Source organism: Protopterus annectens, chromosome 14.part0, assembly GCF_019279795.1.
Source record: "Protopterus annectens isolate FY-2018-M chromosome 14.part0, PAN1.0, whole genome shotgun sequence".
In the NCBI taxonomy this organism is placed as follows: Eukaryota; Metazoa; Chordata; order Ceratodontiformes; family Protopteridae; genus Protopterus; species Protopterus annectens.
In genome coordinates, this window is record NC_056748.1 from 166,187,059 (window position 1) to 166,204,810 (window position 17,752).

The window sequence follows — 17,752 nt, forward strand, 5'->3', positions numbered from 1 at the left end:
TAAAATTCTTCTGTATCAGATACATAAGGTACCTGAAGTAAATTTGAAAGACAACACTGTATATCACAAGAGCAATACTTGTCTATTTATTATGACTTATGTTACTTAAAGATACTAACAAATAAAATATCCCTTTCATTGTTCAGTCTGGAGTAAGGCAGTTGTAAATTAATAATCACAAGCAACACCTGAATGCTACCATTTTGTTTTACTTTCCTTTCCAGGACTGGAAATGGAGTTAACTATTTGGTCAGCTAAGAATAACTTTTCACATACTGACAAACTAAAATGGGCAAATGGCATGCCTAGAATAATGTCAGTAGCAGACTAAAGAACACTTACTGAATTACATTTAACAGTCACGTCACCCCCCCCCCCCAACACACACACACACACAGACACACACACACGCACACCAGCTCTGCAACTTTTATCAACATGACTCTCTCCAGTATGCTGTTTCTGCCTCCCTAGATAACTATGTCTCCGTGACTATCACAACGCAACAGGTCTGGGTATGCACTTGCTATGTTATAAGTAGAGGGAGAAAAAAACAATACCAGTTTATTCAGTGCTGCAACTTCATTTATTGCACCTCTGACCAGAAAATTACACAGCAGTTATACCGCAGTATAAATACTTTAGTAAAATAACACAGGACATAGCAATGTGTATGATATAGACAAGATATAAATTAACTCCAGCTTTATGTAGCACTTTTACATAAAAAAATAAGTTTTCTCAGTTTTAATGTGGACATTTACACTGTACAGTCAATTGTTGCAACCAAGAATCACTTAAGAGTAACAGTAACAGTTTCACAAGAGATATAAGCCACTGGACTGTGTAATAAATCATTACCTTCCTTACATACTCTGCAACACCACCATCTTTTTGTTGCGGACTCCTAAAACTGTGCAAAAAAGCTTTGTATCTGTGCGTGTTTAATAACCATAGCAAACACATATGGACTGCCCACGTTTGTTCAGCACTTGCCATGCTATAAAACTCCCTGTTTTTTTTTCATTATATATTTTTGATAAATATATTAAGAAAGTGTTTGTTTAATGTAAACAAAATAGTACTCTGTACAATATGCACAGTTCGAGGTAGGGGCTCTGTGAGATATGATTTCCAAGAAACAAAAGGAAAACGAGCAGTCCACTAGCCTTCTTTAAAAAGAAAAACATTTCAACAGCAGCAAAATATAAACCTTCTACTACCCAAATACTCCTGATCATGTTTGTTTCGGGGTTTAAGCAAATTACTGATCTGCAAAAAAGGTGTTAAAATATCTTCTTTCTTATAGTAACAAAATGGTATTAAAGGTTCACAGTGGACTTGACTATGTTGAAACACACGTTCAGAAGCCTTTGTGCTGGATTTGCAGTTCATATACAGTTGTGCCCCCATCACCCCACCAACACCTCAAAGTTAAATTGCTTATTGACAAATGCTGTCGTGAAACTAGATCGAGTGTTCCCTTTCAGAGCAACAGTTCTTGAAACTAGATCGATTGTTCCCTTTTCAGAGCAACAGTTTGGCAGAAGAGTGACTGGGTGTATGTAAAAGGCCATTGCTAGGGTAGGTCAAAATTATTTAGGCAAGTTCCTAATACTGACTGCAGTAGAGCAACACTATTTCCCCTTGGGAGCTGCTGCTGTCACTCTGTTCACACTTTCAGAGGACGGTGCCCTACAGAGAGAACTAGTTTCCTAACCGGGTGACTGTTCGAATCCCTTCGAATCCCGTTGACTCTCGCTCGTTCTCTCTCTCTCAGCGGGACCACCATTAAGTTACATCCACCACTTCTGGTAGCATAACTGCAACCATGTGGCAAAAGAAATCCAAAAAATAAAATATGTTTTTTGTTTTCCAGGCATGTCGATGTGCATCCTCTGTACTTGTTTTATAACTAGAGTTCTGATTCACAATGTGGAATTTTGCCATTCCTCTCGAGGCTGCAGTCACTGCTGTCCTCCGGAATACCATTGTATTCTGACCAAGTGGTCCCCACAGTCGGGGGATCAGCAGGGTTGAAGAATCCCTCCGACTGGCGCCACAGCTCCCCCGATCCTGTGTGCAACCTCCTGTCTGCTTGCCGAGGACACCAAAGCAATCGCTTGTAGGCTTTCCTAAAGTCAGGGCTCCGACAGTAGATGATAGGGTTGAAAGCAGAGTTGGCATAACCCAGCCAGTTGAAGAACAGTAAAAGATTTTGTGGGATAATGTCCGTGCTGCACAGCACCTTCACCACGTTCACAACAAAAAAGGGAAGCCAACACAGCGTGAATGTGCCCATGATGATACCCAAAGTTTTCAAGGCTTTGTGTTCCTTCATGACCATGATCTTGGAGGGTCGTCTCCTGTTCAGCCTGCCGTTACTAGTGGTGATGATAATTTGATTGTTGTAAAACCTGCCTTCGCACTTGTCAATCTTCTTCAACTGCTTCTGAGCTTCTCTGAAGACCCTGGCATAAACAAAAATCATGATTACTAGAGGGATGTAGAAAGAGATAATAGAAGATGCAATCGCATAGGCTTCATTGGTCACAAAGTCACAACAGTTAGGATTTTTGTAACACTCCAGGGCTTTAGGGTTACCATCCCGCCACCAGTGCATCATGATGGGCAGAAAAGACACAAGAGCCGATATAGCCCAGACTACACAGACTATCCCTTTTGCTCTCAACTTAGTGAGCAGGCTTTGATAGCGGAATGGGGAAGTTATGGCTATGTATCTGTCTATAGCAATCACACATAACGTCTCTATGCTAGCGGTTACACAGAGCACATCAATTGATGTCCACAGTTCGCAGAAAAAGGTGCCAAAAAGCCAGGTGCCCCTGATCACCAAGGTAGCACCAAAGGGAACCACAAGCAATCCCATTATCAGATCCGCACAAGCCAAGGACATGATGAAAACATTGGTCAAAGTTTGTAGTCTTTGATTTTTGGCTATGGCTGTAATCACCAACACGTTTCCAACAATGATGACAGTAACAATTATTGCCATTAAAATGCCCATGCCGATTGTCCACTGATCTGACAGCTCCGAATCCACCTGTTGCAGAGTGGTGCTTTTGGCTCCATTGGCAGAACTCACTGTTGGGGAGACGGATCTGTTATTGCAGTCTGGAGCCGTTAACCCATCTCCCATATTGAGTAGAAATGGAAAGGGGACGCAGCAGTAGATGTGAAACCCTGAACGCAACTAGGGAGTTCAGCACTGCTCAGCTAAGAGCTGAGATCTCACCCTTGCAGAGCTCTCCATGCCTCTGAATAGCTGATCAGCCTCAGAGCGAGCCGAGGCCGGGCCGCCTTCTTCTCTAACGTCATCCAGCTAATTAACCAATGAACTGCCTCCTACTGTCCGAGCGTGGAACTTTTTTAAAGGAGCAGTGTTTAATTAAAATCTGCCCACGATATTTTTTATAGTTTAATTTACAGCCAGGAATGCTTTATTAGGTATTTCATCTCCTTTAGAAAATGCGATTACAGTAACAAAACATGTAGAGTGCACCTTTTGCATACTTGATTTTTAAGGATATCTGTAATTTTAACACACCATGATTGCTCTAATTCATAGAAAGTGTGAAGTAACGTCTTTGTCAGATACTGTATTTAAATTAGTCATTTAGGGGCGCTTAAGAGACGCAGCCAAGTAAGGAGGAATTTTATAACGTGCATGTAAAGGTTTTTGATGGTAATTAATTTTTATATACAATCTTTGTGTCTGAATTTATTTCTGTAAACGTACCAAGTGCTACGCTTTAGTGTCATTCACTTGGTGTGTCTGCCCTGGATATTAAGTAGCCTTCCTCGTCTACTGAAGAAAAGTCTTTGCTAAGGAGTGTATTAAAGTCATAAACGTGTCTTTAAACTGCTAATATTTAGACAGAGTGCCAAGCTTTTAACCTAAGATTTTAGGTTTGCCATCTTTTCAAATGCCCGAAGTGGAACATTGTTGGTACAAACATCAAATTTTTCAGGGCAAAACATACACTCGGCCGATGCACAGGATATAACTTCACTTTTTTTGCCTTAATAAAAGCGTATTCTTGTAGTATTTTAGTTGCTTATCCAGTTTCTTATAACATTTAGGTGTTAATAACTGTTTTATGCAACTATTACATACAATATAGGAAATAATTTTGTCCTAAAATCTCAGGACATTTGCCATTTTTTAAATTTTTTGCAGGACACAACTGCCCAAAGAGGGACTGCCCCTTGCAAAGTGGGACAGGTGGTAGCCCTATAAAAGATTTGCATTGCACCTCCTAGATTCATTCATTTTCTTCTGATTTCTACATAAACATCGACATTTGGAACATCTCAACCTCTTAATGCAAAAAATCTGGACAAAGCATAAAATAATGAGGAGGCAAAGCCCCCCAAATGGGGACAGACTGTAAATATTGCACCCATAAACTTAGAAAATTGTTAAGAGTAACAGGATTTCTGTTAGTATGCATTTTTGGAATTCACGTGTTTGTGTTATTATTTTGTAACTTCTAACCTTAATGATTTTCCAGAAAAGCACACATTTTATAAGGAACAGACTAAAAGTATTAGGTAAACAATCTAAACAGCTGAGAGGTATAAATTGTATATACCTTATTTAATATACAAATCAGCTATGCAAGTAAAATTTCTTATCGTCCTATGGGGTCCAGAATTTAGAACCCTTCTAGTTAATAAAGAAATAAATAAAAATAACAATAAAATATAAAGTTTTCCTCTTGTATGCATTGTCTTATGATTTTTTAAAGGCCAGTGCAATGATTTTTTACTGTTCAGAGGTTAAGAGGTATGGTCACAAACTAAAGTAAATCTTGTTAGGCACTTATTTCTCGTCAGCTTCAGTACGCGGTCATTTTATTTTATCTCTTCTTAAATACGTAACACGGATGTTAAAGAATTGTTCATATTCTACTCTTGTTATTGTTATTATTATTGCTATTATTGTTATGATTTGTTAAACCTTGTTGTCAATGAATCATCTATGAGGATGCAATTTGATGCTGACAGGTAAGGAGACAGCTTCCATCTGAAAAAAAGGACAGTCATTAACGGCTTAGCGTTATTTCCGACTTTTCATTTTCTCTAATCCTCCAGTCAGGTACTCCCTGCTTTGCATTAACCCTTCACCTTAGCAGTGCCCGTTTTGTATTCTGTGTTTTAAAAGAACAACGTTCATTTTAGCTGTGCAGCTGTGTTAGGCAAGAAGAGGATATATATAAACTAAATAAATAAAAATAAGAAAGCTTCCTTGTCCCAAACGTTGTAGGATTACTACTGGTATAAACGTCTGCTTTTGGATCTGAGCAGAGAACATATACTTCTTATCTATTCAGAATTTTGCAGAAACTTCCTGATTTTGCCACATATTTGTGCCCTCTTCCCCGTAAAATAATATCATTTTCTGGTAAATCACCGAGGATTACAGACGGCCGATAATGTCAGGTATTTAGTCTTAAGCATTTTTATACTTCATATCGTTCAGAACACTTTTACTATTAACGTTTTAAAGCGAGATGTAAGAGTAATATTGAAAAAGGGTCCCCGAGGCAGCAGCCCATCTGTGCGCGTGCCAGTTTGGCACTCAGGTTGGCGCCCCATCCAGCAGAGCGGTCCCAGGTCTCTGGGACAGTTGTGTGTGTTTATTGTTTCATCCATTGTGAGACAACTACGTGTGGTTATTGTTGCCATCCACTGTGAGACAACTACGTGTGTTTATTGTTGTCATCCATTGTGAGACAGCTATGTGTGTTTATTGTTGTCATCCATTCTGAGACAGTTATGTGAGTTTCTTGTTGTCATCCATTGTGAGACAGCTATGTGTGTTCATCCATTCTGAGACAGTTATGTGAGTTTCTTGTTGTCATCCATTGTGAGACAGCTATATGTGTTTCTTGTTGTCATCCACTATGAGACAGCTATGTGTGTTTCTTGTTGTCATCCATTGTGAGACAGCTACGTGTGTTTATTGTTGTCATCCACTGTGAGACAACTATGTGTGTTTACTGTTGTCATCCATTGTGAGGCAGCTATGTGTGTTTATTGTTATCATCCATTCTGAGACAGTTATGTGAGTTTCTTGTTGTCATCCATTGTGAGACAGCTATGTGTGTTTCTTGTTGTCATCCATTGTGAGACAACTACGTGTGTTTATTGTTGTCATCAACTGTGAGACAACTACGTGTGTTTATTGTTGTCATCCATTGTGAGAGAGCTATGTGTGTTTATTGTTGTCATCCATTCTGAGACAGTTATGTGAGTTTCTTGTTGTCATCCATTGTGAGACAGCTATGTCTGTTTCTTGTTGTCATCCATTGTGAGACAGCTATGTGTGTTTCTTGTTTTCATCCATTTTGAGACAGCTACGTGTGTTTATTGTTGTCATCCACTGTCAGACAACTACGTGTGTTTATTGTTGTCATCCATTGTGAGATAGCTATGTGTGTTTATTGTTGCCATCCATTCTGAGACAGTTATGTGAGTTTATTGTTTTAATCCATTGTGAGACAGTTATGTGAGTTTATTGTAATCCATTCTTTGACTTTTTTATTTCTAACAGGGTATGATTTATTTCCCTGTAGATATGTACTCCTGGGGACTGTAAAATTTATTAGAACTATAATGCATTAACTATCACAAGAGTGGTAGCATTTCTAAGACTCGTTAATCCACACAAGACATCCATGTCAGCTCATGTCAGAGGCATGGCTATGTCTTATTGTAGCAAATTATTGAATTTTTTTGAGTAGTCAAATAGCTCTGGGTGCTGAAATCGGGTATTTATAGGAAGTACCTTTACTGTCAGCAGTAGTTTAGCCAGGGGTGACAGACAACACCTATCACACGTGATGACATAACATTGAGGGGGCCACTTAAAACAGATGGCTAAGTGTGTTTAATGCTGCTAAGATATTTATATGAGACATTACTTACTTTAACAGATTATATTTTTTATGTAGATTATGTAGTGACATGGTTTACCTTTGCATGTGCGTATTGCACAAGGGTGAACAGCAATTTTCCGAAAGGCAGTTTGCAAAGTTTGCAAATGACGAACATAACAAGGTTGAAATGTGCAATCAGCGAAAGCACAGTGAGATTCGCTCATTGCACACTCAACATTCTGGGCCAGAGTGCACTATAGTGGGGATCTGGAAATGGTTCCTTTCCCCACTGTAGTGCAATCTCAGAGTTAGAATAATAAAGTTTTTTTTGTTCGACATTAATGTTCGAAAAACAGCTAATCTGCTTTTTGATATGCTGTTTTTCGAACATTGACTGTCGACATTTTCAGTTTTGTGGTTTCGAGTTGCTCATATGAGCACTCGAACCACTGTGATTCGAGTTTACGAAGGTAAACCTAGTGGCATACGTTGTAGTTATTCTGTAGCCCCTTAAAAGCTGGCCTCTTCTATAAAGGCAGTACATGCAGTGCTGGGTGTTGTGGTCAGTTTTGTGACTGTCAACATCAATGCTTTGTCTCTTGAAGTGCAGGGATTTCCCTGCAGAATGTTTATGAGTAATATGTATAGCTAGTCATCTACAAGTTGTACTTTGTGTGTGCTTCTAATTATAAAGGCAAGTAAAAGCATTTTCTTGAAGTTTTGATCAGAAATTAATTTTTGTCCTTTTTTGACATGTCTGCAAGCCACACTCAGACATGTGGAAAATTAAAAAAATAATGTGCAGTTAGTGCTCTCTTTATTAAAAAGCAGTTTGTTTTTGTGATGCCCCTGCACTGGCCCAGTAATCAAGGAGACTCCATCCTCACCACTGGCAACAGTGAGGGACATACACATTGGGAGGATTGCAAGTACACACACAGCAAAGTACAATTTCTCCTAAGAGCACACTGAGATCACAGTCTGGGGCTGGTTTATGCCTCTTTATCCAGATCCCCAATAAGACTCCCCACTGGCAGAAGTATAGGGTTAAGATCTCAGCTGAGCGGTCAAGCCAAAACCTCCAGCACCCTCTCTGTCCAACCAGTGCTTTGTGTCCCTACCCAAGTAGCTGACACACACACTTTGATATTTGATTGATATACAAACACACACACACACATACACACACACACACACACACACACACACACACACACACACACACACACACACACACACACACACACACACACACACACACTAGAGACTCCCCAGACTCTGGAATAGATTGCCCATACATGTCAAGCAGAGTGCCTCTTTGGACCTCTTCAAGAGGAACCTTGACGATTGGATGGGAGAAAGGAAATTCACCCCAGGGATCACGTCAGTCGCCCTGCTAGACAGGGGTCCAGGAAAGTAAATAATGTGGGAAGAAATAGCCAGGGAATTGTTATGGCTAGGCTTGTATAGGCCCTAGGGCTGATAGCCTAGTACCAACCTATGAACCTATGAACACACACACACACACACACACACACACACACACACACACACACACACACACACACACACACACACACACACACACATATCTGGGAAAGGATGGCACCGATTTACTAGCTATGCCCCCTTCTGCACAGACTATAAGATAGTACCAGCTGCCAGCAGCCACCCTTACTTATCCGCTACTGTAAGGCCCTTACCAAAGGGTGTCCAATCCTACTGTGTAATGTTGCTATTATCCAAATGGCAATTGTGACCAAGACTTTCAAGGCTATTTAAGAGTGACCTGTACAGTGTCACTAAATACATATGCAAGTACTCTAAGAGCTTAAATATCTCTAAACAAACCAGACACAATTAAAAGGTTTAAATATATTTAATAATAAATAATAAAAGAACAAGATAATACTTAATCAACACAGTATGTACAAAGGTCAGAATCACAGGAAATATTTTAAAATAACATTTCAGGACAGTCTCAAATGAATATAGAAAACATCTAAGCTAATCTTTACCATATTCCTATCTGTCTCTAAAAGATATGACTGTACCCTAGACTTACTTGCAGACAACACTCAGGCAGAAGTGCTGAGTGGGATATTTCTAGGTCCAAGACAGGGTACAAAATGCATAGTCTTTCTCTCGGAAAGAGTTCTTAAATTAATATCACATATTACTGCTGGGTTAGCCTGTATGACATCACTATTTTTCATCTGCCTTCAGTTCCCAGGCTAACAGAAACTTAACACAATTTAACATTTCTCTGTGAAAAATACATATCTCTCAGATATTTGCTCAGAACTGGAAGTCGTACGTAAAACAATTAAACACTTTTACATTTGAAACCTAGTAATTATTTCTGTTTCAAGACAATATTAAAGCCTCTAGCTCTAGACATTGCATCTGCTTGCTGCACTGAAACTGAGATAACACAATGGTAAAACAATTTCAATTTATTTTCTTGCAGTTTTGCAAGTTAACTCTGTATGTTCTAGCTTCTACTATTGAAACATATATTTGCACAGGTATATAGTTTATATACATTTCTATTCTTTTCCAGTAGGGTACACCGTGGTTACATTCTTGAAACTCAGTACATATCATACAGTTCTCTTACATTTGTATAACAAGCATAGGAATCATATTAATATTCACAAATGACATATAATTATTTACAACATTCCAGATAGCTGGGCTGTCAGTGCCACATTTCTATATAAATCATATTAATATTTTCAAATGACATATAATTATTTACAAAATTCCAGATAGCTGGACTAGCAGTATTTACTTGGTGTCACAGTTTTCATGAAATTTGTTATACAAATGTCCAAATGTGCCAAAAAAACCCAGAAGTGTTAAGGTTCTGTGAAATCCACTCGTGTTGTACATTCTCCTCCTTCATCACCCCTGCTCTAACTAATTGTTCATTTATCTCAAATACTTTTATACCTTCCACTTAGCTACACTGTATCACTTCTTCTGGCAATGCATTCTAAGACCCCACCACTCTTTGCATGAAATAATGTATCATTGAGTCTGCTTAAACAGTTCCATTCGAGACAAACTCTTCCTCTTCCTTCTCCTTTCTGTATCGTTTACAGTCCCATCCATCCAACTTCCCCATTATTGAAGTATGTCCATATCATATGGTTCTTGACATTTTCTCATCCTGTTTGTACATGGTAGTCGTTCTGCACCTTTTCTTGTATTTTCTGTCCTCTATTTTGGTATATCTGTATTATATGTTCTCTATCACATTAATTCCCTGTCTATGTACAGCTTACCCAATGTTCTATACAATAGGAAAACACCTTCAAGAGGTCTAGGACTCACTCCTTATAATGTATTGCATGAGTCAACTTTTGGGGGTAGTAACCCGAAAGATCCTGTTCCTTTCCTGTCTACAAGAGGATGTCTTGTATAGCATATGGGTTTTATCTGTATTCCACAATTAGGGAGAATAACCTTATTTCATTTGCATTAAATACTATATTTCACTTATTTGCATACTCTATGTGGACATGCCTTGTTTAGCTGAAGATTATCTCTTCCACTCATGACCACTTTATAAATTTTGGTGTGATGAGCAGATATTTTAACCTTAATATTATAGCCCAATGTGACATCTGGCACAATGATACCTAGTAAGAATGGTCCAAATATCAAATCATGAAGCACCCAGATTGAGTCATACTTGCAATGCCCTCTAATCCTTTAATTACATGTGCAACCGCTCTTTAAAATACCTCTAGTGTTGAAATATCTAACAGAAGTCTAAGGATTATGTACCTTCTTTACAGCATATTAAATGGTCACAATTTGAAGTTTTGTACATCTAGCTTTATCTGTAGGAATCCATGATTTGCAACTTATATTGAAAAAACAACTTACACATTACTGACCTAATGCCTCTTCAGTTGTAAGGAGTGAGAAGGAGTGTGTTCTTTAAATTATTTTATTCAGATCTTGCAGATCAATTCAAATAGACATTGTACTTTACAGCACTAAACATACTTCACTGCTTGGGTTGGCTCTGTCTGCTGTTTAGTATTGCTTAAGCTTACAATTAAATTCAGTTCTTTCTCAGTTCTGCTCACTGGCAGAAAATCATGATTTATTTGTGTAGCATTTTCCTGGAAAGCATCCTAAGCCTATAAATGACCTGGTACAGTCATACAGGTTACTATTGCTATAGTCCAGCACAGCATGCAAGATGTTCCTGTGACTGTATAGCTGCTTCTGTACTGATGCAGATTTTTGGTTTTACATTGAATTTGTTTTTCAAATCCTATCTTCCCATGCGTTCCATAACCCCAAATGTTACATTTTGAAATATGATCCAGTAGTTATTTTTAAAGTCAGTAACTTTTGACACAGTAGCTCTTGACAGTTGTCAGAATATATTAACAATGTGCCAATAGCTCCCTGTTAAGTGCTTTTTAGCCAATATAAATTAAAAGAGCCTTCAGACAAAATGTTCCATTCAATATTTGTATCTGGCTTAAATTCAACAGCTTGTTTATAAATTCTCAGTACGTATTTGTCTTAGCTCTCAGTGCCAACAGTCACGCTTGCACTATTTCCTCACTGCTTCTGGTGCATTTCAGATGTCATTGTATCAGCTCGTCTTAATTTGATGGTACTAAAAATCACACTTTCATTTTTTTGGTGTTTAAATAATTTTTAATACACTTGTTTTCGTTTTACACATCTTTACAAAGTGCCATTTTCTAATACAGATTCTACAAGATTAATTAAAAGGAAGACAATGCTTCTTAGGCTTATAGCCACATCTCGTAAATGATGCTTTATTTTAAATTGCATGAACTTTACTGTGTAACTCATGGCTGCTCTTTTAATCTCCAATTCTATTATACTACCATCTCACATGGTCCTCATTTTTCATTTTCATTACTGATGCAACACATTTTCATCTCATTCTTCATTTTAACAGCATTAGACTTACATTTTATGTTTTTGCACAGCAATTTCCATAGTTAATTTGACTAACTGTGTACTTTTAATTTCAGTTGATTTGAAGACATCCACAGCTTTTAATAATGGCATATTATTAGTTTGTTTATTGTTCATTGTATCCTATACTACAAACTATTCTTTCCCTTATTAAGGAATCATTTCAATGACCAAATTCACAGTCTTTGGGTCTGTTCTTCAGTTTGATAGCAGAAACACACACACACACACACACACACACACATATATATATATATATATATATATATATATATATATATATATATATATATATATACATATATATATATATAATGGTACATTCCTGCTGGCCTGATAATTTCTGAATTTCTCTCTTGTTTATGCTGTTTTATGTTTTTCCTCTTCATGAAAACTAAATGAGTTAAATGCATTCTAAACTTCGTCCTCACTGACATATGGAAATGTAGCACACTTCACATTTTCAGGCTTCTTCAGTGTTCCAGTTGCTGTGAGAAATAAATTAAATTTCTGGAGCTGTAACTTTCAGTGTTATACCAAAAACCCTTACAATGAGAGAAGTTTTGTAGTCAAAGCTGAAAAAGTTGCCCACTGAATATCATATTTCTGTACTTCCAGATGCTTAAACTAGTAGTCATAAATTGCCACTTCTGCAGATATATTTTTTCACTTCTCCAAATATTCCATCTCTGACATCATGTGATGAAAAGAGGGTGAACATTTGAAACTATGTAGATGTAATTAACATTCATAAGGTTTTTAATAAAAATGAACTCTATACAATAAATGCACAACATGATATGTTGCTTCCTGTAGCCATTTCATTAGCATTTTAAGCTACATACCCCATGCATGACACAGTGTGCCTGATCAAACAGCAGAGTGCTAGGTGGATCAGCAGAGTCCTGTGACCAGGCATAAGTGCTGTACTGTACTGTGCTGTGCAGTGTGCTAGTTGGTACCTGGCATACAGTTCATGCAGGGGGAAATGTCAGGTGGAAAAACAGAGTGGCAGGTAGATGGTCTGTAGGGCCAGCAGAGTGACTTGACTAAATCTACCTATATGTCTTGCAGACCAATGCTGTGATAGCTGCAGTGTGAGATGACACCTGGATCATAATATACTGCAACTGAAGTGCTTAGTGGAGTGGCAGAGTGGCAGGCAGAGTGCATTGTGGACTGATGGAGTGCCAGATGGAGTGTCAGGTGGATCAGTTGAGTGCTTTGACCAAACATAACTAGTAAAATGTTTGGATATTTCTTAGAATGAGCATTATGCATCAGAATAACAGTGAATGTCACTAGTTGCAATGAAGTATATGTGCAAAGCAAACTTCTGGAAGGAATGTACACCACATGACACATAGATAGCTTCCAAGTAGTAAGGAACTGTCATTTACAGTTCTATAGCCCATAGTCTATATCCTGTTTTTTCTTGTAATACATTTTATGTATTTCATATACATTTAACGGTTAGCATCAATTACATTTTAAAGATCATTTCTAATTAAACTTAAGTCATGTGACCTTTTGATGCCAATTTCTTTAAACATTCAAAATAACATTTTAATTAAACTTTTTAACCCTAAAGTCTTTTTCAGTTCATGAGGTATCTATATGCATGTCTGGTTTCACCAGTGGCTTTTCATATGCAGAGTATTTAGCATGACATCTTATCTTCCATTTAGGATAATTCTTCACTGCACTACAATGTTCCTTGAGGACACAATTAGAGGAATACCTATTTTTAACTTTTGACTACCACAGGTCTCACATTCAGTGATTTCTTGAGACAGCACTGGTTGTGAAGAGGTACTGGTTGTGAGGAGGTACTGGTTGTGAGAGGGTATGGTTGCAAGAGAGTACTGGTTGTGAGACAGTACTGTTTGTGAGAGGGTACTGATTGTGAGATGGTACTGGTTTTGAGAGGGTATGGGTTGTGAGACGGTACTGGTTGTGAGAGGGTACTGGTTGTGAGATGGTACTGGTTGTGAGACAGTACTAGTTGTGAGAAGGTACTGGTTGTGAGACAGTACTAGCTGTGAGAGGGTACTGGTTGTCAGATGGTACTGGTTGTGAGAGGGTACTGGTTGTGAAATGGTACTGATTGTGAGATGATGCTGGTTGTGAGAGGGTATCGGTTGTGGGACAGTACTGGTTATGACAATTCTATTTGCTCATCCTCCCAGGACCTTAATGTATTTGTCTTAGTCTTTTCTTTTTCCCCATGGCTAACATAGGATCTACATTCAGTAGCTAAACTAGCTACTTCTTTTTATGACTGCAAACTTTCCCATGGCTTTTTAATTCATTTTCTTTATTGGGCTTGTAAGTCTGGTAGTCTTATGCAGTTTTTAAATAGTATTCTTGTCTCTGCTGATTTCTCTCAAGCATTTTATTTACTTTGTATTTTACCTTTATAACATTTATGTTTTCCAATTTTTTTCACATTGTTTTACCACATTTCAATATTATCATATTATTAATACCATAGTTTTCATGAGCAGGGATCATAAACTTTATACAAAGCATTAGACATATTACATTAATAACATCATTTCTATTGAATCATTTAATAAGACAATCATCCCATCACACGTCTTCTTAACTTTCATTATACCCTTTCCAGGCTCCCCACTCCCTTGTCACAGCTCTCACTCTGATTTTTCAAACTGTTCTTTTCTACTATTGATATTCAGTTTATTGTATCTTCCTTTATTTCCACAATTTACATCATATCCCCTCAACCATTTACTTTTAGTTTGTATCGATATTTGTAGGTGAACTAGGGCAATCTACTGTTTTGACTTATTATTGCTAAAAGCTAAGATCATAGGAAACTGAGTCCCTGTAGTAGAAATATTCCCATATTCCAAATTTTGAAATGATAACCCTTGCAACTATTGCTAGTATGATTTATCATGAGATTTTTCACTGTTTGTATAGTTACTTCACCATTCCCATTTGCTTGCTAGTGGCCTGCACCTAGCAGTATGTATCTGGATTCCCACTTATAATAAATCTTTTGAATTCTTTAATTTTGCATGTGAACCATTATCAAATATGACAAACTCAGGTATACTTGGTCTCAAGAATACAGACCTTAATGCACTCTTGCACATTTTGTGACTGTCACATGATTTTTCAGGAAACATGGAGCCATGTCATTGGTGCAACAGATAGTGCCATTGCCTTTGGTACGGAATGCTGTGGGTTTTATTCCCACACCAGTGAAATGGATTGCTGATAAAAGAGCAAAAGCTGGTGCTGCACTGCTGAGTATAGTTTGTTGCCCTTCAGATAGGACATTATACCAAGGCCCTGAAAAATTATATGGTGCTGCTTACTGTGATAGATTTGAAGTCTTCTTAAGACACTCAGTGTTGCTGGCTGGATTCTGCTAAAATCAAAGTCAGGTTATATTTGCATTCACAGTCTGTTGCATACAGAAACTTGCAGAATATACACTGATGAGAGAATATACTTTGCAGCATCAACTTAGATCAGTAACAAATAACTTTTTGTAATAATCCAGGATAACATTGCAGCTTAAAGTATTGTTCCACTTTACTTCTCATATAGTACAGATGATGTGAGAGATATAACATTTACCCCAGGACAAATGTGTCCTTACCAATACCCCTAACATAACTGGATTAATACAGATCTTTATATACAATTTTAGTCATGCACATACATATACATTTCCTCTTGGTATTCTATTTTGGAGAATTGCTCATCCTGTAGAAACAATACTGATTGTTACAGATGCCGATGCAAATGCTGACTTAATAATATTATTTTTAAGCTTCCTTGTTTAACAATGTCTTGAAACATTTTTGCTGAATTTATAAGAGGCCAACTTTTCTGACAGTGTGAACATCCTGCATTCTATTTGGATCTTTGTATAAGAACATCTGTTCTTGTGCCAATGCTGATGTCCTGTTGTCCATTCTTTTTATATGCAGAAAACACGTTTTTTAAGGAAAACACATTATCACAGTGTTCTTTAAAAGCAGATTTTGCATTTTTGCTCTTGCATACATCCTGTTTTTAAGTGTGTAAGGGAAAAATGCCCATTCAGCAGATTCCTTATTTTCCAAGCCACAGTCATTTAGTATGGATGCTGATCACATATTACTAAACTCTGTTTCTGCATTTAAGCAAACCTTATTTTAAACCTGATTTATGTTACATATTTGTAACAGAATTACTTTTAACCTTAAAACCTTAAAACCCTGTTGAGCATGATCTTACAAGTCCGTCTTCTTATTTTAATGTGCTCAAAACACTTTATACTGATATGTATTTTTGATTACATTATATAGAAAACACATTAAGTAACAGAACCTTTAGTCTTCTTTTGATACAAGTCACAATGCAATTTTACACAGTTAATACAATAATAAAAAAGTATTACTACCAAAACTGAATGTATTTAACAACATTTTCTTTTGCAGACCATTCTGTGAAAATATTTCATCAGTTATGAGCTGTGTCTGCTTTAATTTTATTTTTTAACTTGATTAATTTATTCTTTTGCAATTACAAAATTTAATTTATGACTTAGAACTGTTCCATTAACTCTTTGCAACTGTTGAATTAACTATAAGAGATAAGAACTATGTGCTACTGTAAGCATTTATACACTGCTGAAAATATACAGTTTTAATGTCATTGCCACCCCTATAGTGCCTTTTTTAGGCAAGGTTCAAATGACAAATTCACCACCATAACCGGTACAAGCAAGCAAAATCTGAGGGTAATGCTACTCAATGCTAGAAGTCTAAACCTCAAAATGCACTCACTCGAGGCACTCCTTAAAATGGAGAACATTGACATCTGTGCAGTGACAGAAACCTGGTTCAAAGCTCCAGAGAGCACCCCTGCATTACCAGGCTTCAATTCATACCACACCTTCCGGCCATCTAACCCAGAAAGAAGCACTAAAGGTGGAGGCGTGTCCATATTCATTAAGGATATCCCCACCTCCAGGCTAGTTGCATAGCATAATGCATCCGAGATTATCCAAGTGCAACTAACTCTGGGCAAGACCACAATCCAAATTGTAGCTTGCTACAGACCCCCCACCATGCCCCAGGATTCACACTCCTCATTTCTTGATACACTGGAAAGTATTAGGGTACAACCCAACACCCTAATAATGGGCGATTTCAACTACCCCACCATTAACTGGGAAAACTAATCATGTACCAACTCTTTTGCTCAACATTTTCTAGAATTTATAAATTCCAACGCCTTGGATCAACTTATTCACACCCCCACCAGGGGCAGCAATATCCTAGACCTGGTCATCACCAACATGGGAAACTGATGTTCCACACCAGAGGTCAATTCCTCGTTGGCCAGATCTGACCACAAGCTAATCAGCCTAGATATCCACATCCCACCCCCAGCCCCAATTAGGGAAACCATTGTAAAAAAACTTCTCAAAAGCCAACTTCACACTTCTTAAGACAGAAGTGGCAAACTTCATGACACCCATGCGGACGGACAATAGAGGTATGACTGCCAAATCCTACACAAATGCACTTTATAAGCACTTACACAAGTGCATGGATCATGCTATCCCTAATAGAACCAAGATGTTATCCTCCAAAAAAAGGAAGCCAATCTGGTGGTCCTCTGCCATAAACAAACTCTACAACAGAAGAAAGAAACTGTTGCAAAAAAGAGTAAAATCCCATGACTGGAGGAACTCCCTGGTCAACCTCAGTAAGAAGTTGAGATCCCTCATAAAATCCTCCAGAGCTAGTTACGTAAACAAAATTGCCACTGACTCTAAAGACAACCACAAAGCATTCTATAGCTATGTCAAGAATCTAAATGGGAACACTCAGATCTGC

At 37.7% G+C, this 17,752-nt stretch overlaps 1 protein-coding gene across 1 annotated transcript; it reads right to left on the reverse strand.

Moving 5' to 3' along the window:
* Positions 1–569: 569 nt before the first annotated feature.
* On the reverse strand, positions 570–3,291 carry ADRB1 (adrenoceptor beta 1). The gene has a single exon (XM_044055937.1). The coding sequence runs from the start codon at positions 3,158–3,160 to the stop codon at positions 1,916–1,918; it is 1,245 nt and encodes a 414-aa protein (XP_043911872.1). The 5' UTR covers positions 3,161–3,291; the 3' UTR covers positions 570–1,915.
* Positions 3,292–17,752: the final 14,461 nt, after the last annotated feature.